Source organism: Pelecanus crispus, chromosome Z, assembly GCF_030463565.1.
Source record: "Pelecanus crispus isolate bPelCri1 chromosome Z, bPelCri1.pri, whole genome shotgun sequence".
NCBI lineage: Eukaryota > Metazoa > Chordata > Aves > Pelecaniformes > Pelecanidae > Pelecanus > Pelecanus crispus.
The window spans coordinates 48,604,922-48,625,330 of record NC_134676.1 but is presented as its reverse complement, the minus strand read 5'-3'; the positions used below and the strand labels follow the sequence as shown (position 1 = coordinate 48,625,330).

General features: G+C 36.7%; 1 protein-coding gene across 1 annotated transcript in view; it reads left to right on the top strand.

Annotated features, from left to right (window-relative positions):
* SLC71A2 (solute carrier family 71 member 2) overlaps positions 1-18,379 on the top strand; it is a 35,609-nt gene extending 17,230 nt beyond the window's left edge. The window contains exons 4-12 of the mRNA XM_075725901.1: positions 1,522-1,649; positions 2,528-2,642; positions 4,457-4,675; positions 5,847-5,960; positions 6,517-6,588; positions 8,592-8,704; positions 9,627-9,724; positions 11,541-11,698; positions 16,744-18,379. Coding sequence (XP_075582016.1) covers positions 1,522-1,649; positions 2,528-2,642; positions 4,457-4,675; positions 5,847-5,960; positions 6,517-6,588; positions 8,592-8,704; positions 9,627-9,724; positions 11,541-11,698; positions 16,744-16,947 — 1,221 coding nt within the window. The 3' untranslated portion in view covers positions 16,948-18,379. The remainder of the gene's footprint in view (positions 1-1,521; positions 1,650-2,527; positions 2,643-4,456; positions 4,676-5,846; positions 5,961-6,516; positions 6,589-8,591; positions 8,705-9,626; positions 9,725-11,540; positions 11,699-16,743) is intronic.
* The last annotated feature ends 2,030 nt before the right edge of the window (positions 18,380-20,409 follow it).

The window sequence follows — 20,409 nt, the reverse complement described above, 5'->3', positions numbered from 1 at the left end:
GTAAGAACATTGCATCTTTAGGATGGATTTGCTGTCTTGATATCTTTCGTGGTGGATGGGCAGAACACCATGCACTAGGGATATTGGGGTGTCTGAAAGAGGATGTTAACTTTGCACTGTTCTCTTAGAAAAACAAAGTTCATGTTCCTCTTGTTTTTTTCTTTCAACTCTGTTCATTCACAGTGCAGTGTAACTATGAGTATTGCTTAAAAGTAGTGAATGGAGGGTTCCCCACATATTTTCTACAGAGCCTATCTGTAGAAATGTGCATTAATATCATGGTCTAAATATATGTATTGCTCTAACAGGTGTAATAAACAGGGGAGCATAGACCAGAGTGAGCTTGGACTTCAGTGTGCAATATTTTCTTTAAAATGCTGTTTATGAAACATAAGAAGTGTTTTGGGTGACAGTAAAACATGTTAGTTTATATTCTACTGAAATCTGACTCTAAGGAGCAAACCCATTCATTTCAACTGAGTAAGGCATCTAACTTTCCTAGGATCTGGTGGTCTGGCTTTATAGCTTTTGCTCTCAATTTACTTACTGAAATCACTGGAATCAGAGTTGTTTATTGGGATTTGGCAGAATAGTGATTTAGTAGTCTGTACACACATGTTAAACTTGAAGATGACTGTATTTGAATACCAGAGGTTAGCTAAAGTTAGCTGGAGTAGAATTCCAGTGTATTGAGGTTCTTGCAGAACCACGTATTTACTAACCTTTGGATTTATAGCAGAGTTGGATTGATGAGAGAACAATATCCTAATTAGGAGGAAGATGCATCTGTTCTGGAGGTTTTGCAGTCAACAAAGCTGTGAAAGGCTTTGCTTATTTTAATTCTTCTGTGTAATACAGAACAGATCTGAGGCCTAGATTCTAGGACTTTAGAAAATGCTGAAAAATCTAGTATTTGATCCTTAGTCAATTTTTTTCCATGACAACTGTACTTGTAAGTCTGACTTTTGCCACTGGAATATCACTGTGGTGTTCCACTGTCTCAAGATGTAAAGCTTGCTCAAATGGTCCTCACAGTTCCTGCAATGTACAAATGTTCTGTACATGATAAATATGTATAAATCAGTCAGTGTTCTGTTTAATTTGTTTCAGAGAACAGTTGGGTTACCCAAAACTGTCCCTTCAGACAGTCCAAATTAGAGGGGAACTTGGGTTTGGGATCTAGCACTAAGTCTTGTGATAGAGGCTAAGAAAAATGTCCTTTGTGAAACTAGACTGCGGATTTTGGAGGTTTTTAAGAAGGTTTTGCAGTCTGCGGTACTTCTGTCTTGAATCAAATTGACCTTGAAAAAGTGTATGCCTTTTTTTTTTTTTTAATAGATTTGAAACAAAACATAAGAATCACAGAAAAGTAGACTGTAGAAGAAATTGTGTATAATTTCAGTTATCTACAATTTTGTGTTTAATTTAAAATCAAATTGCAATTTTAGTCCTTTTTTATACTGTGGTTAAAGTGAAACTCAGACATGAAAATATAGACATGTTGTTTTTCTTCTGTCACAGGGTTTTTTGTCCTTTCTCAGTGCTCCGCTAATAGGTGCTCTATCAGATGCATGGGGAAGAAAATCTTTTCTTCTTCTTACAGTTTTCTTCACCTGTGCCCCAATTCCGTTTATGAGAATAAGTCCATGGTAAGTATTACAGACTGCAGTAGCGAGCTTGTCAGTACAGCAGAAATTCAGACTAGTTGTTTGGGGAAGCGGGAGAGGGACAATAAGACAAGAGGAAAGCCGCTTTCCTTTCAAGATTGTGATTGCATTATTCTGGAGCTTTTCTGTTTAAGAGGTGTTAAAAATTGTGTGTATCTTAAAAGTAGGAATTATGGAATGTGATTTAGTTGCTGTATTCACACAAGTATAACAGTAATTGAAATGGTTTAATAGCCCTGTCTAACTCAGTTTTAAGCTCAGCTGTTAATTTTTTTCCCCTGAGGACTGACAGTGCTGTAATAAACATTTTTAAAGCTAAATGAACCTTAGAATTTATTGACCACAGAAAGGTATAGTTGTTGCAAACCAGATCTTTTAAGTCTTTGATTAGGTAACTTTGAAGTCTTAACTGAGTGAAATTGACTTGCTTTCAGTTTCATTTACGTTCATTATGAAACTTAGGAGGATTACAAAAGAACTTTGTGTACACTGAGTGCATTCAGAGTTCAGCTTCCAAAGCATTATATATGATAGTTTATTCCTTAACTGGTTGAGAAACCAAGTTCTAAGATAGTTGCTTTTTCATAACTTAAACTTGCTTCAGCTTTGAGGCTGTGGAAATTTATAGGTACCATGTCCTGAAGGGGCCACTTCTTCTAGGCTCATGTAAACAGTAGAAAATTAAAAATTAAAATGCTGTTTTCCAGTATTTAAGTGAGACTGCACTCATCATCCAGTAAAGCTCTATGTTAGTTCTTGAGGAACACTTCTCATAGCTTAAATACAAACTTGCTTGATTAGTAAAAGGAAAGCAAGAGGTCTTAGCTTAAACTTTCTAATTGTTGCTTTTAAATCATTAGGTGGTACTTCGCTATGATTTCGGTATCTGGAATCTTTTCTGTTACCTTTTCTGTAGTATTTGCCTATGTAGCTGATGTAACACAAGAACATGAAAGAATTACAGCCTATGGACTGGTAAGATACACTAAACTTGAAAAAAAGGTCAGATTATGACCTTTGTATTGAATTTGTGTTTTGATGCACAGATTGTTTCCTGATTAATGTAAGGAGGTTGATGGAGAAAGGAATGAACCATGCATCAAGGCACTGCGTTAGAGTTTGGGAAATCTAGTTTAGACTTTCTATTGCTGCACAGACTGCTCTGTGCTCATAGAAGCAGAATAAAAATTTGACAACTTTACCTGCATATAGAGGGCATGTGTACCAAAGTATCTTTTAAGTTTTGTAGGCAGAAAAAGAAATGTTGTTAAAGGCAATGCAAGTTGTCTGACACTTGATGTGACAAAATCTTTCCATGACCTGTAAATTGCACTTTTAGTTTATGTGATTTCTTTTTAGTATAGAATGGCTTTTTCTATAGTCAAAACAGGAAGGGCAAAAATGCATAATGCAGTATTTTTAGTAACTTAGTCATGACCTTTCTTGATTAGCAAGAGAAGACGAAAACAGTTCAGTTAGTAGAAACTAGCCTTTCCAGTAATAATATAATTCCTGCTAGTTTGCTTTCCTGAATATCTATATTGGTTTAGATTTTGGAGGCCCATTGGTAGATGCCCTTAGCCTTTGAACGTCATTTATCCCTTCATCCTCTGTGCATGTGTTTTCACTATGCCAGTATTCCTGGACTTGATTTTTGGCTGACTGTATTGTACTTTGAGCTGTTAAGGTTTCCCTTTATTTTTAGCCTTAGGGATGTATGATTCCTCAGATGTTGATTTAACAGTTAGGAAAATAAAGGACTTAGTTGTCTTGAACCAAACTTGTGTGTATTGTTGTAGCAGAGCACAAAGCAGGTTTAAAAGTTCTGGAATTCCCACTTCATTTCTCCTGCCTATAAAGAGGGCCATCAGTATATTTGGGGCATATATTTGCCTGCTTTCAAACAGTTTTTTGTTAACAGAAACAGCTTGATCTAAAAAGCTATGAAGTGATAGACAAAAGTGCAGTTGTTTTAATGAGGTCTGTATCTCTAATCAGTTACACCTTTTCCATAGGATTTTTTTTTTTTCTAGCTTGGTATAAAGCTAAATTTCTAGCTTGTGTTCTATGAAGTAGTTATGCAGAGTGTTTTTATTTTGGGGACTAGGAAAGTGTAGTTATTAAAAAACCCCAAACAAACTAGCTTTATCCTAACCTTTGCTGATGATTGTTATAGTGAAAATTTAACTACAGCACTTGATTTTTCATCATGTTCCTCTGTATGTGAATACAGTAAGTGATCTGTTAGTAGCTACATGTCACTACAACACAGTATGAAGCGATACAGTTGTTGAAGTTGTTGTCATAGCTAATGATTTCCTAGTTTGCTGTGCTCTCCAGTGGTAGCTATGTATTTAAAATGCAAACTGTCAACAAAGACATTATGTGTTACTCTATGTATCACCCAGAGTGCTGAGGCTCACATTCACTTAGGCAGGCATTTAAATGAGCTGACAACTTTTTCGTGAAATGTCATCAAATTCATAATTGGAAAACAAAAAACATTTTAGTCTAATTGACAGTAAGAGCCATTTTCCTTTGAGCCAGACTTGCTTTTTGACTGCAAATCCTGTCTCATATGGTGGGCTGTCGAGGAGGCTGGAAAAACTTTATTTGGACCCATATTTACAGTCATAAGTGATTTTTTTTTTTTTTAAACTTAAGTTTTGACTGATGTTTACTTAAACCACACTTCTGGGGAGGGGTGGTGGTGTTGAGCAAGTTACTTCATTTTTCTGCAATGGCAGAATAACCACTTTAACAAGTGTGTAAACTGTTCTTGTGCATAGGTATCTGCCACCTTTGCAGCAAGTTTGGTAACTAGTCCTGCCATTGGAGCATACCTGTCTGCCAGCTATGGAGATAACCTTGTTGTACTAGTGGCCACATTGGTGGCTGTTGTAGACATCTGTTTCATCCTGCTAGTAGTACCAGAATCTCTGCCAGAAAAAATGAGACCTGCTTCATGGGGAGCTTCTATATCATGGGAACAAGCAGACCCTTTTGCGGTAAGTTGCACTTCAGTAAGTAATTAATAAATAATTGATGATTAAATTATAATAATAAATTGCATTTTGTAGCTTGAGAAATCTTTAATCTTATTGATAGCTTGACTGTTCAGTATACCATATTCTCTGTTCTCTGCTCTTGCACGATAAGATCTAGCTGCATTTAAAAACCAAAACGAAACCAAACTTTGTGGCTTAAACGATTCTTGAAATGGAAGCAATGTTTGGTGTGAAATCTAAAGGGAAAATGCTTTACTTTTCTAACTTACTTGCTCTTTTTTATTGTAAGAGAAATGCTGAATTCATACACTGTTACAGACCCCAAAACCTGATACTGTAAGACTTTTCCATATTCATTTTATGCTTTGTACTTTTGGTTGGCAGTATCTCTCCCCACTCTTGAATTCCATTTTTGGTTATATGTGATTTCTTTTTAATATAGGATGGATCTATAAAGCCTGATTTTTTTTTTCTACAGGCATATAGAGGAAGGGCTAAAACATCATGCAGTCTTTCTAGTAACTTGTTCATTTATTCACATTTACTCAGCTGACTTGTGTTTATGTTACACCTTGGTATCTTAAGAGAGGAAAGGGTTGATTGTTCTTCGTAAGATCCATCATGCTGGAAACTGGTTGTGAATGTTAAGAGGTAGATGACATACTTGAAAGACTGCAGTTAAAGAATTTGTTTTCCACAATTTATTTGTTACACAAACTGATTCATACTATGAGTGAACAAGTATAAGAAATGTACAGGGAAAAATACTCATAATTTAGGAAGAGAAACAGTTGTAATGAGGCTATATTATTTGCTAGCATCTTTCAGAACAGATTATTATGGAGATCAATTAGAAGATATTATGCATATCCCTAAATATTATATGATGCCGTTTTCAGTGAATACTTGTAATTTGGTACTGAACAGTAGCTTCAAAAATCAAATGGAAACTTTGCAGAAGAATCAGATACCACAAACCTTATATAACAGGGGGTTGTTTCTAACTTAATGTTCAGCTTGGCTGTTTCTGTGTGAGATTTTTTTTTTTGTGACTTGTATGTGTGGGTAAAAATGGATTTTTTAAAAAGTGAATCCACCTTCTGCTTTCTTTATGCTTTCATTAAGCTTTGTATAAATGTTCCAATACTTGTTTTGTTCCTTTGTTTTACAGTCTCTGAAGAAGGTTAGAAAAGATTCTACGGTTCTCCCGATCTGCATTACAGTGTTTCTCTCTTACCTGCCTGAGGCTGGCCAGTATTCTAGCTTTTTTCTGTACTTGCGACAGGTAAATGTTGGTGTCTTCGCATCTTACTAAGGATGTTTAAATAAGTGTTCCCTAAGACTTGTTTCTTGTTAAAGACTTTGCTCAGAAAACTGCTTTCTGGCAAAATACAGATTTAAAAAATAAAGGCAGAGTACGTTGCGAAGCCAAGAACTGAGTAACACTTTACTCCTGACGCACAAAGCCTGCCATAGCTTAAGCATGTGTTCATAAAGTTAAGCAGACCTTTGTTCCCATTCAGTGCAGCAGTTTGTATGTCTCGACGTGGGATCTTGCCTGTTAAAGAGCTATTGTGTCTATGGGATGGGATAGAGAATGTCAATTTCAAGATAAATTATTTCCCCTGTCTCCGTTTTTTAAGGTAGTTTGTTTTTTTTTCTTGTTTGGATTTCTTGGCAAGCAGTTGAGTTTAAGGGTTATTCTTGAAAGTGACACTTCCTGTATGGATTTAGATTATAAGCAGGGATCAGTGCTTTCTTTGAAGAAGATCATCTCTTAGCTAGTGATTGTCCTGGATTGTGTTTGGCACTTGTTTTATGCATTTTCTGCTTCTCTTCAGATTATAGGTTTTGGATCTGCTAGCATTGCAGCATTTATAGCTGTGGTAGGCGTTCTGTCTATAATAGCTCAGGTAAGCTTTCTTCTTTTTGGTGTTCTACTAAACAGTACAAATGGGATACTGAGGCACACTCTCTGACTATTAAGTTTGTCTATAAACTTCTTACATGCTCTAAAATGCCAGTGTATCTTGCATTCACTAAATGTTATATTCATATGTAGTCTGCACAGATGTCTTGCTTAAGTCTGCTTTCCTTAGAAATACTGGACCCAGCCATCAGAAGATGAAACTAAAATTTGCTAAGCTTGGATCAGTAAATTTACTGGAACTCTGGCTTTAAATGTTTAAAATGATGTAGGAAATCAGTTACTTAATGCAAAGCCTTCTGAAAGGGAAACTTGTTATTTATTTTAAGTAAAAGTCGTGCTACTTGAACCTATTCAATTGGCTCATGCTATCAAACTTGCGTACAAACAATGCAGGTACTGACATGGCCAGTCCAGGTTTACTTAGGCTTAGCATGGAGGCTGAGGAACTGTGAGGCCTCGGTATATTGCTTTCATACCTCTTAATTGGCAACAGTGAGCTGGTTTTTGGACAGGTCTTTTATACCTTTTAGAATCAAGCAGCTTTTATGATGTCATCTTTGGTATCTTTATGGGTACAGTTTGTCTTCCTGTTGTGATAGCAGGAAGAGGAATGGCGCATACAATGTGCTGTAACCTTGTTGCCATCCTTAGCAGAGTGGAGGTCTTACAGTTCTGATGTAAACAACACGTTCCTCAGTGTTTACGAGTTTTACTGGTGTCGGTTGTATTCTCCATTATCAGTACAAATTGTTATTTTAATCCTTGCTCTGTGGTTTGTTCTGATGCTTTTATGTGCCCTCACATTTCCCAATCATACCTTATTCAGACCAGTATTTTTGGTAAAGATCTCTAAAATGGCTGCCCTTCTGGTTTATAATTTTCAGTGTTAAAATGAGGAAACTCTGCATTGATTTTTTGAACTCTCTGAAGAGTGCAGCTTATTGAAATAAGCTTTGCTTCATAAATGTGTTGGCATGTTGGATATCGCCAGAAAGAACTAATCACATGTAGATAGAATTACTGTATTTTTGCTGTTTAGCTTTCAAGCTAGCTTTCTCTAAGAATGAGAAAGAAGATAACTATTCTAAGATGTACGTGAGAGAGAAAGAATGCTCTGCTCTGCAGTCCTTGTTCCTTTTCTTTGGCTTTTTACTGATGCATTGCTGAGTTTCTCATGTTAAAGAAAAACATATGCACTGTTAATTGAGCGAAGTTGTCCATATGGACTTCACCGTACTAGGAACAGTCTGCTTCTTGCCGTGAGCATATTGCTGTTGTATCTGAATTGGGACCTTCTTCCCCATCGGCAGTAACGCTTCTAACAGATGAAAAACAGTGGTCTTCCTTCAGGATTAGTTTTCGTGTGCAAATAAAAAGGTGATATGAGTGGTGTAAAGAGTCAACAGAAAATGTAATTAAAGATGCCTAGGAATTGGCCTCAGCCAAATTTCAATGCATGTGGTGAAGTTAGAACAGCAGCAGCATTTACTTGTTGGTTTTAATTGTAAATTTGGATAGTAAGTCACCTGACCTAAAGAGACTACTTTTTTTCTGAGCTAACAGTCTTCTATTCCTCTAGTATTTATAGATACTGGTAAATTCAACCCATATCCAGCCTGTACTATCTTAACTTGATACCGGCGTTTATTGTGGAACTCTAGTCTGTAATGAAACAGAATTGCAGAGGTGGAAACAAAAGCCTGTTTACAGTGGAAACAGACACTGAGATATAATCCATGAAGAAAGCAATACATATGCTTCTTGATGTCCTGAAGTAGAAACTCTTTAATAGTTAGAATGTCTGTACATTAAATGTTGATATGGCCAGTCTGCATTTTGGACTTAATACAGGGGAAATTACAGCACAAATAGTGTGAATTTCCTCAGCAATTGAAAGGTCTTCTGAATTAATTTGTGTAGAAGGAAAATTACTTTAGCAATCTGGCTTTTTAAAATAACTTTTGGATGAACAACTTTCTCTTGCAGACTGTGTTTCTCAGTATCTTGATGAGGTCGATAGGGAACAAAAATACAGTTCTCCTTGGCCTTGGCTTTCAAATCCTTCAGTTGGCTTGGTATGGTTTTGGATCTCAGTCCTGGTAAGCATGCATTTTCATAGGTACATACCTGCTAAGGAACTGCAAATGCTTTTCCAAGAAATTCTACCATTTTGTTCTGGCGTCATGAGTATTTAAATGTTCCGTGAATTAAGCTTTCTCATTTGTATTATACTACCCAAGTTTGGTCTGTATTTTGTGCATGTAGGAAAGATAGAATTTTCCAGATATATAGTGTAAGTTGCAGACCAACAGCGCTTTTGAAAAAGGAGTCTTTGAACCATTTTGGTCCACTGAGTTTTATGCCTACAAATGCAGTTAAAACTTTTTCTTAAGTTCACAAGCTAGTAAGTAGTGTGTTCTCTCCGGTAGTTCCACTAGCTCCATTCCATCAATCAGTTACTGGACCTCTACTTTTTTCTTTTTTTCTAACATGTCATTCTCTTACTATAACTATATTTGGTCTTGGAAACTATCTAGAGCTTCTTTTGTTGGAAAAACTGTAAGTAAAGTGAACTAGAACTGTAAGCTGGAACAGCTTTTTCTTTACAAAGTTTGTCCTACTGACAGTGATGAATGCTTGTTCTTTATCAGAGCGCTCCTTAGTGAGTTATACAAGTTAGAGAATTGCCTCACGGGGACACCCTGTGACATTGTTCCCTTGTACAGACTTTGGAGAGGGAAAGCCCATGCATCACTTCACTCCCACTCGTTCTTTTCCTCTGCTGTAATAGCTAGTGTAGAATCAAATGCACTTCTCTTCCAAGAAGCTCAGGGTAATTTGAGGGAGGAGAGCAGGAAGAAGGCCCTGACCAAATAATTTTCAGTCTTTAGGTATTTTAATGAGTACTTTTGAAAGGGCATTAAGCATTAAATGAGGGTACTCTTGTGGCCCTTTTTGGGGCAGTGGGGAGTAATTATATGGGCAATCTCATTTTTAATTCAAGTTATGTATTTGACACAGGATGATGTGGGCAGCTGGAGCTGTAGCCGCAATGTCAAGCATTACGTTCCCAGCAATCAGTGCCCTGGTTTCAAGAAATGCAGAGTCAGATCAACAAGGTGAGTATTGATTGAATTTCTGTTTCAGCATCAGACTTCTTTCTTGCATGACTCATCTGTCTAGAAAGCAGAATACTTATCTAGGTGTACTTTTCAAATATGTTGATGAGTAATGAGTTTCTTTAGCAGACTTCCACAGCTACTACTAATCTATATAAAGAGGAAGGAGGTACACAAATTTATCACATTTGCATTGCAAAATGCATAGTTTCCATCTGACCAGCTACTTCTCTTCTAGCTTCCTGTAGAGTACTACCAAAGCAACAAAACCAGATGTGGTAACTTTTATGTTTTTTCCTTCCTCTTTTTTTATTAAAAGTAATATTCGCTTAAGTAGGTAGTGAGGATTAATGCAACTATACCATCTTTTTAATGGAAACTAAAACCATATTTTACCAGATTAAAATAAGCCTATACAAGAAGCTCTATTCTGTGTGGAAAAGTTGGCCCTATTTGCTCTAATACTTCAGATTTCTGAGGAATAGAAAAGCTTAAGTTGATCTGAGAAGGCATAAAAATTAATTGATTTTGATGTGAAGGGGAATGAACAATAGAAATAACTCTTCATTTAAAATGAAGTGAGGGAAGGAGTCATCACAAAGTATAACACTGGCATATAATAAATGACTTCAGTGTTCCCTTCAAAAAAAATTCTGTACATATAAATCATAAGTATCAGTCTTGCTTTAACATTGTACAACTTGAAGTTAGGTAAGTGCAGCTGATGTGGGAGATTAAAGGAGGTGCAGTTCTAGGAGGCAGATTTGTATTGAGTTTGAAAGGTGCAGAAGACAGTATTTTATATGGGTTTTTTTTTATCGTTCCCCCCCCCCCTTTTTTTTTTATTAGAGACATTGAAAAGAGTTTTAAAAGACTTGTTTTCTATTTATATCATGAAATGAATAGTTTAGTTAAGTTGACAGAAGTCATCAATCTTTCACTTTGTATAGAGGAAACTACTCTTAATAGCTCAGGCATACAATACATAGTTTTTCTAGCGTGAAGTTTTGCCACCTAGTGGCACAAAGATTGTAAGCTTACATGTCAACCTATGAAGAAAAAACTTGGACAACTTTTTGGCACATTTTCTTTCCTTCCATTTTACAAGTTACTGCATAAGAAAGGAGGGGATATGCAGACTACTAATACTGTAAAAATAGTGTTCTGTAGAATCTAATCTGTAAGATTGTTGAAAAGCTTCTTATACTGTTGTCACAGTCACTTAATGAAGTTGAAACAGAAATACACCCATATGCCTTTGATTAATCAAGCTGCAACCAATCTTGTTTTGTGAATTTACTGCAGTACTGCTGAATTTACTGCCCCGAATAAGTTACTTGGTACTTAAATAAATCCTGGTTTGAGACTGGTGAAGGGAAGACATCTGCTACAGTATGTGCATATTTTACCAATAACAACCCTTAACACACAGATATATTACTCTAAATTTCACTTGAAAATAAATTGAGCAGGTACCACACCACCTCTGCTTTCTTCGTTGTAGGCTTTGGGTGAGGGTGGGAGAACTCTAATATGGAAAATTAGACTTGGACATAAATTTAGACACTTGTATTCAAAACTCATATTGCTTCTAGTAGCATGCAAGTACAGTGACAGAACTATGGTCATGCAGAGGATTATTTTAATCCAGCAAAGTTGTCTTCAATGTATTTCTTAAGATCTTAGTATGTAGAAATAATTCTGAGATGTGCTATTTTGGAAGAGACATTAGGATACACTCAGAGCTGTTGGCTCTGAGTGTTTTATTCTTGATTAAAAAAAAAAGTCCTACTTTTTTTTTTTTCTTCTTCGTTAGGTGTTGTCCAAGGAATAATAACTGGAATAAGAGGTCTGTGCAATGGCCTGGGACCAGCATTGTATGGCTTTATTTTCTTTCTCTTCCATGTGGAGCTCAGCGAATTGCCATCTGATCAGACTTCTGGAAAAAAAGCAATGCAAGATCCCAGTGATGAGGTAAGTTTAAAATTTGGTGTGAAGTTTGCAGTGTAGAATTCGTAATCTGTCATTTTTGGTTGATTTAAAATCTTGATATCTAATTTTTGAACTACTTAATTCTCACTTGTCAGCTCTATTGAAATATTAAGATAGCTCATAATTTAAATTTAATAGTAAATATTTAGATTTACAGTAGTAACAGCTCTGGTTTCAGTATTCTAACAGAAAACCAGTTAACTTCTGATGTAAATCTACTCAAAACACAGCTATAATCCTGATTACAGTGAAACACGAAATTTTGAAAATAGAAAGGTCATTTTTGGTAACTCGGTAAATTGTAACAAGTTTATCTTTAAACCTCGCAGTAATATGTTAATTATTTCTATATACAGTAATTCAGTTTACAGTTGAGATCCCCCCCCCCTGCCCCAATGGCAGTAACAATGCTGTTCATCACCTTTCATAGAATCATAGAATGCTTTGGGTTGGAAGGGACCTTTAGAGGTCATCTAGCCCAACCCCCCTGCAGTAAGCAGGGACAGCTTTAACCAGATCAGGTTGCTCAGAGCCCCATCCAACCTGACCTTCAATGTTTCTAGGGAGAGGGCCTCCACTGCCTCTCTGGGCAACCCATTCCAGTGCTTGATCGCCCTCATTGTAAAAAATGTCTTTCTTATGTCTAGTCTAAATCTATTCTTCTTTAGTTTACATCCATTATTCCTTGTCCTGTCACATCAGGATTAAAAAGATTGTCCCCATCTTTCCTGTAGGCCCCCTTTAAGTATTGGAAGGTCGCAATAAGGTCTCCTTGCAGCCTTCTCTTCTCCAGGCTGAACAACTCCCAACTCTCTCAATGTGTCCTCATAGGAGAGGTGCTCCAGTCCTGTGATCATTTTTGTGTCCCTCTTCTGGACCCGCTCCAACAGGTCCATGTCCTTCTTGTGCTGAGAGCCCAAGACTTGCCTGTATGAAACTTGATGGGAAGGGGAGAAGTCAATACTATACAACATTTCTTTGGAACTCTCCTCAAGTTGTTTCTTGTATCCCTTCCACCTTTGTTTGAGGTCTACATTTTTGTCTGCTTTGTTCTTTCCTATTTGGCTTCCAAAATACCAAATTTATGCTTACCAGAGTTTGGAGAATCTTATGAACCCTTTTTTTCATTTTAGCTTGATTGCTCTAACCTCTTCAGCTACAATATCACGGCTTTTTTCAAAATACTAAGAGTGGACTTTTCAGAGAGCTGATGATCTCTTAGCTTGTCATTAAGCTGATTAAGAAAGACAACAGATTAGCTGAATAACTGGTGTCTGTTACTGTGAAAACAACTGTTTGTTGGTCATCCCCCAGTCCGTGCATCTTTCCAGGTATTAACTGTAACAAGTGCTTGAACATATTGCTTACTGCTGTACCTGTGATGAGGTGCTCCGTAATTTGCTCAAGCAAACTAAGTAGAGTTCTAGAGTAAGGGGGCAAAGACACTCTTTTTGTTGTACAGAAAGGCAACTGTAGCAAAATATGGGAAAACGTTTATAATCATGATTTCAGGTTTTCAAGAGTTTAGTTAAAATTTCTAGTAAGCAGTAGTTAAAATTTTGCTCTTGGACTCTGTTTTTTAAAGCATTGAATCACATAAGCTTTTCTTCGGGGCAGGGAGTATGTTGGCTTTTTGACCTTGTATGCACATTTCTGTTAGAAGTAATTTCAGTATGTTCTGTTACTTTAAGAATACCCATGTGGGTTTTTTTGTTGAAGTAGCCCAAATGTATTACAGTGGAGCAACTGACTGTTCCAGTAAGTTATAAATGAGTCAAACCTTCTGTGGTGGAATTTTCTAAAGCTTGTGGTAGAAGAAATTCCTGCGCTGAAGCTTAATGTATAAGCTTCCCTATAAAATAAAGATTTTTCTAAACTGTAAGTGTAAATTAAACTGTTTCAGACATCCTCGTTTTCTTGAAAACCTACTTAATAAATGAGTAGACATTTTTTAGTTAGCAGTACAGCAAAATCAGTAAGTATTTACATAACTAAGATTGCTTTTTATTCTAATTTCAGTGGGACAGCTCTTATGTTTAATTACGGATGTACTCATAAGCTTTGTTAAATGTCTGTAATTACATTTACAGTTAATAGTTACCAGGCACCTAACCCATAAAACCATTCAGGAAAATAACAATACAATTTTCTTCCTACTAATTTTTATGTTCAAGTCTAATATAACAATGGGAAAGAACTCCACAATTTAAATATTGCATAGCTTTAAAAATTGATCGAAGTAAAATGAGTGGAAGTGAAAAACCAGGGAATGCGCCAAGATTAGACAAGGGAAGTAGCAAATGTGTACAAGTCTAGCTTACAACACTGATACTAGTACCTTGGATTTGCAAGGCCCAAATGCAAGCTACTTGTCTCTTGATTTTGTTCAGTGTTTTAAATTGGTACCTAGGAGTTGCTTTACAGATATACATAGTTTGGAAAATATTTTCTTGATTTATTAAATGCTAATAAATGTTCAATAAGAAGTGTTCCAATAACAAGTTTAAATGGTCAAGTACCTTGTTTTAAAGTTACTGAATGTCTGTGGAACTGCAGTTAACTGATATAATGTGTTTTAGTCTGTGACAAGCATTGTAATTTTTTTTTGATGTTTAAGCTTGTATTCTACCCCTGCTTGTCAAAGGCAATCAGTCTGTAGGAACTCAATTAAAAATGCACTGTTACTGTGCTGAACCTTGATCAAACCTAGTGTGCTGTTGAGGTGAATTAAAAACATTTCTTCCTCCTTTTTTTCCACTACTGAATACTGGGTGTTACTGAAACTACAGGAAATAGATTTTTAAGTTGTTATGAGAAATAGGTTATTTATATAGGTATTGTTAAAATTATTAATGTGAAGAATAAATTTGTTTGTGTAACTTTTGACACATTTTACTTTGAAAGCAAGCTGTCTTGTCCCATTTAAAAAAAAAAGTTTAACTAGTGAAAGCTGATTATTGTCATAATTCAGTATTGTATCTTTCAGATACAGTCTCCTGTGTTCACTGATGGACAGAGTGCTAAAACAAATTGTTAGATATAATGGTTCTGTAAACTTCCATATCCAAACAGTGGTGACAGGAATGTCTGGATGCAAATTTCAGTTATTTAATGTGTAGAGTAAATGGAGGAGAATACAGCCTAGTGGTTGTTTCTGTGTTTTTTTTAAACAGCTTGAACTTAACTTTTTTTCTTTTTTTGACTTGCCTTTAAGTATTCATTTCTGTTACTCTAGAGGACTTAAGAACAGGCACACTTGTGATTCCACCTCTGATGCCACCTATTCAAGAAAGATTGTGTATCCGGTCCACAGAGCATAAATAGTAAAAGTTAAGCATAACTGTCTTAATTCCCATTTAAATACCTGTTTTCAAAACTGGAGAGCCTAAAGAGAAGGGTGAGGTTGCATCATTATAATTATCCAGCTGGAGCCCTTAAACCAAACAATGCAGTCATAGGCTGTGTTTGGAGAGTAGTGATAACTCTTGGTAATGCAATGAGTTAAGACTGGTTTTCAAAACTTCTTACTCTCTTCAGTGAAACTGAAGTAGTGGAATATTCAAAAGCTGCTCGGATAAATCAGCTGTTTCACTACAAATGAGGCTATTAATTTATGGAGGTTTGTTACATTCTTTTAAGTACTTGTAGGCTTAGCACCACTTGAAGATTTAAGTAGTATTGTTAATAAAAATTCTGTTAATATGTTTATATACTTTAAATTTAGAGAGCATCAGCTGAAAAATTAGGCCTCTGCTTGTAACAAGAGTTGAAGCAAGGGAAATATCCTGTTACTGTATGCTTAATTTCAGTTACTTTCCCATTTCATATTGAAATAACTTCATAGAATCATAGAATGCTTTGGGTTGGAAGGGACCTTTGGAAGTCATCTAGCCCAACCCCCCTGCAGTGAGCAGTGACAGCTTTAACTAGATCAGGTTGCTCAGAGCCCCATCCAACCTGACCTTGAATGTTTCTAGGGATGGGGCCTCTACCACCTCTCTGGGCAACCTGTTCCAGTGCTTGACCACCCTCATTGTAAAGAATGTCTTTCTTATGTCTAGTCTAAATCTATTCTGCTTTAGTTTAAATTCATTATTCCTTGTCCTGTCACAGCAAGCCTTGCTAAAAAGATTCTCCCCATCCTTCCTATAGGCCTCCTTCAAGTACTGAAAGGCTGCAATAAGGTCTCCTCGCAGCCTTCTCTTCTCCAGGCTGAACAACCCCAACTCTCTCAGCCTGTCCTCATAGGAGAGGTGCTCCAGCCCCTCAGATCATTCTGCACTTCCTGTGTTTCATTTAATAGGAAAAATGTACTCTGGGTTGATGAATTTCATCTTCTGGTTTTATTTAGTTTTAGTTGATGAAAGTACAGAAAAGTTGTTTAAGATTAAAAAAAAAAGAATCGCTGCATTGCTGACACTTCTTTTGTAGAGTTTTGTCATCAAACTTACTTGGTTTAAAATTAGTCTTACAACCTTTCTGGTGCTTGTTTTTAATTCTGGTTAAGAAATGTGGATGTGTTGTATTTTAAGTTGTGTATTAGTTTTTGGGTGCATTTGTTTATTCGGTTAACTTGATTCTGAAGCATGTCAGCCATGGAAGCAAGTGGAAAAAGTGAAGTTGAGAGTAAAGATTGATTGAGGATTTGTACTTCTGGGTGTTGAAACCTTATCCTATTAATCTTCAGAGGAGTCTTACTGATTTAACAGGCATGTTGCCTAAAGGAAAAAAAAGGACAAAGGAGCATCAGTCAATGTCTGTTTCATCTGCTAGGCTATCCTATTGTCAGTTTGTAGTTTTGTGCATGTTTCTGTTTTTCAGATTGGTGTGCAGATCAGGTGAGGAATTCTTCGGGATTGTAGATACAGCAAATTCATGTTGTGGTTAACATATGAACTTGTTTGCATAAGCTTTATAGTCACTGTAAATACATCTCCCGTTATTTCTTGCCCTAATGGTATAGTTCTTAATGCAGAAGTCAATGTCAAAAACTTCATGAATTCTTTTATATGCTTGTTTCCCCACAGAGAGCAATCATTCCTGGTCCACCCTTCCTTGTTGGAGCATGCATTGTCCTTCTGGCTTTTCTAGTCGCCTTATTTATTCCTGAGCACAGCAAAACCAGCAGTGCCAGAAAACACAGCAACAGCATCAGCAGTACTCTGAGTAACAACCTAGACCGAAGCAGTGAAGAGGACATTGAACCATTGCTGCAAGATAGCAGTGTATGAAGGGTAACTTCTGAGGATACTATGGAACAAATTCATGCACTGAATTGTGGCTCTGGGAGCGTGGTGTGAGGTACAGAGTATTCGGCCTCTGAAAGAAAGGCAGCTGTGTACAGGGAAAGGTCACGTGCTGTATGATACTTGAGGTTGATACCATACTTGCAGGAGGGTTTGTTTAACATGGCAGGTCACAACTAGGTGTTATTCTACCCAATATTAGACTGCAAAGGCTGTGTCAAATCCTGGTATTCGGTAGAAACCCGAATATACAAATGTAATGGAACTTTTTTTAAAGTTTGAATGTTCAGTTCCCAAAGTTGTATGCAAAATAATCAGGTTTGAGGCAGAACAGTTTCTGCCACCACTGCTAAAGGTTGTTTTGCGTTTCTTATGCCTTTTGTCTGCATGTATACCAGACATAGTCCTCACTATGTGAGAGGGACTGATCTATATAGTTCTGGTATCTGAAATAGTGGTTATCAATAAAAGTAATTGAATTTCCTGGAGACACATTTTCAAATATTATTTAGTAACAATTATTTAGTCCAGTAGTTACCAGAAAGCCATGATGAAACTGAGATGACTTCTGAGGTTGTATGGTCACACATGACAGTCATTGCCCATAAATGAAGGTCATATTGAAGTTTTAAAGCCACATTGCAGAACAGTCAGTTCTGAGCAGTTAAAGCAAATCCAGATGGCACCTGAGAGCACTGGTCACATTAATGTGTTGCTGATAAAATAACAGAATTATAAAATGAGCAGTGTCAGAAATATGGACACTCCTGACTTCTGAGGCAGGAAAAACAGTGGGTGCCAGAGTAGTTTACATCAAGAAAAATGTATATTTATTGCATTTTGTCACTTTATCTGCCATATGAAATAATCTTTCTTACTAATTCTTTTCACCCCTGCCTTAACTGCTACTTAGTGTTCAGTTATTACTCATATTTAGTCTTCATATCACTGTCTGATCTGCTGAATCTTATGGATATATTCATATCAAATTTCCTTTCTAGAAGATGCTTTAAAGGAGTTATGAATGGCTACAAATGTGCTAATTTTTAGAGACATTTTATGAAAAATACACAGATTTATATGTATTTTGCTGCAGTGTAAATGGACCATTAAACCCAACTTTAATGAAGTACTCCTATGAATGTTTTATATGTATGCAATATATGTAGATATTTGTAAGGAGTTTTAATTTTTCCAGATGGGGTTCTGTGTAAATCCTGTATTTATAAATGTAATGAGGGTACTGACAGATATACAGTTTTTTAAAAGGATTGTGTATTGACTGAACAAATTTTAAAAATATATATTTTGAAACTTGTTCCACATTGAGCAGAGATAACAAACATTTTTTACTATGCGGTTTGGTTTTTAAGTTAATAAGCTTCCTAATGCATAATAAATCTGCATCTTAAGCTTTCTAGGTTTCATGTGGAAGTGTGTGTTCTTTTGAGTTCACCAGAGTGCCTTCCCTTCTTCAGAACAGAAGTGGTTTAATCCTAGTGCTGGATTACAGTACCTGAATTCCTGTTTTACTGTTGTGTCCGTGTCATCAAGCGTTGGTGAAAAGCATGCTTTGCTGAGAAGTCTTGTTTGGTGTCTGACATGGTGTCCATTGGGGTAGAGAAGTGGAAAGAGGGGAAGGGAGTCAGTTTTTTTTCAAAAAAAAAGAAAAAAAAGGCATTGCACTGATCTGAACGGTACTACAGAGTTAAGATGCTTTTTCTGATGAGGTTTAGGTGTTTCTTTTACTTTGAATTACTTGGAATTCAAGCCTGGGCTTTTATGCTGGGTATTTTATTTTTGCCACAGGCCAGACTGCTGTCAAGTAGGTTTTGCATGATCCCAGTGTAGAATGTCTTAAACTTGGTGTGGAACTTAAGAGATCATACAGTATGTTAGTGTTAAAGTAGGAGGTGTCAAATTTATTACTGCTAATAGCATTCCAGCAACAGATCAAATTTGAATTTTTAAAGTAGGATCTCAGAATCACAGAATGGTTGGGGTTGGAAGGGACCTTTAAAGATCACGGAGCAGGGACATCTTTCACTAGATGAGGTTGCTCAAAGCCCTGTCCAACCTGACCTAGAACGCTTCCAGGGATGGGGTGTCCACAACTTCTCTGGGTAATCTGTTGCAGTGTCTCACCACCCTCATCATAAAAAATTTCTTCCTTGTGTCCAATTAAATCTACCCTTTTCAATTTAAAACTGTTGCCCATTCTTTACCAACAGGCCTTGGTAAAAATCCTCTCTCTGTCTTTTTTATAAGCCCCTTTATATCTTGAGAGGCCACAGTAAGGTCTTCCCAGAGCTTTTCTTCTCCAGGCTGAACAACTCCAACTCTCAGCCTTTCTTCATAGGAGAGGGGTTCCAGTGCTCTGACCATTTTTGTGGCCCTCCTCTGGACCTGCTCCAACAGGTCCATGTCTTTCTTGCACTGCGGAATCTAGAGCTGGATGCAAAAAATATTTTGAGCATGCACCCATACTGTATATATTTATAAATTATACACATGTACTCCTGTACTAATAAAGTACATAATAAAAAAATTTTAAAAAGATGAGAGATTAAGTTAACAATTTAATAAAAAAATTTTTAAGTGGTACAAAATACCTTTTTGCTCTCACTGGAAAATTAATAACTCTCAGTAAGTGATGCTATGGAATATGCTTCATTATTTTTTAAAATCTTGGTTTACCATGGTACAGAGATTCAAAGGTCTGCTTCTAAGTTCAATTTATTTTGATACTTGTTTTTAATGGCTGAAAAACGTACTTTGCAAAGATACATAGATCCAAATGGAAGAAATGCATTGCTGGTTTTGCTTACTAAATCATTCTTGTGGTTTAGCCCCAGCCAGCAACTAAGCACCATGCAGCTGCTCGCTTACTCCCCCTACCCTGATGGGATGGGGGAGAGAATCAGAAGAGTAAGAGTGAGAAACACTCCTGGGTTGAGATAGGAAGAGTTTAATAATTGAAATAAAGTAAAATAGTAGTAGTAGTAGTAATAACAATGTAATAATGATAATATACAAAGCAAGTGATGCACAATACAATTGCTCACCACCTGCCGACCGATACCCAGCAAGTCCCTGAGCAGTGCTCACTGCCCCCTGGCCACCACCACCCCCCCCACCCCCCCCAGTTTATATACTGAGCATGACGTCATATGGTATGGAATAGCCCTTTGGCCAGTTTGGGTCTGCTGCCTTGGCTGTGCCCCCTCACAGCTTCTTGTGCACCTGGCAGAGCATGGGAAGCTGAAAAGTCCTTGACTAGCATAAGCAGTACTTAGCAACAACTAAAACATCAGTGTGTTATCAACATTATCTTCTCCTACTAAATCCAAAACGCAGCACTATGCCAGCTACTAGGAAGAAAATTAACTCTATCCCAGCTGAAACCAGGACAATCATGATGCTAATTTTTCAATCCCATCCACCAAC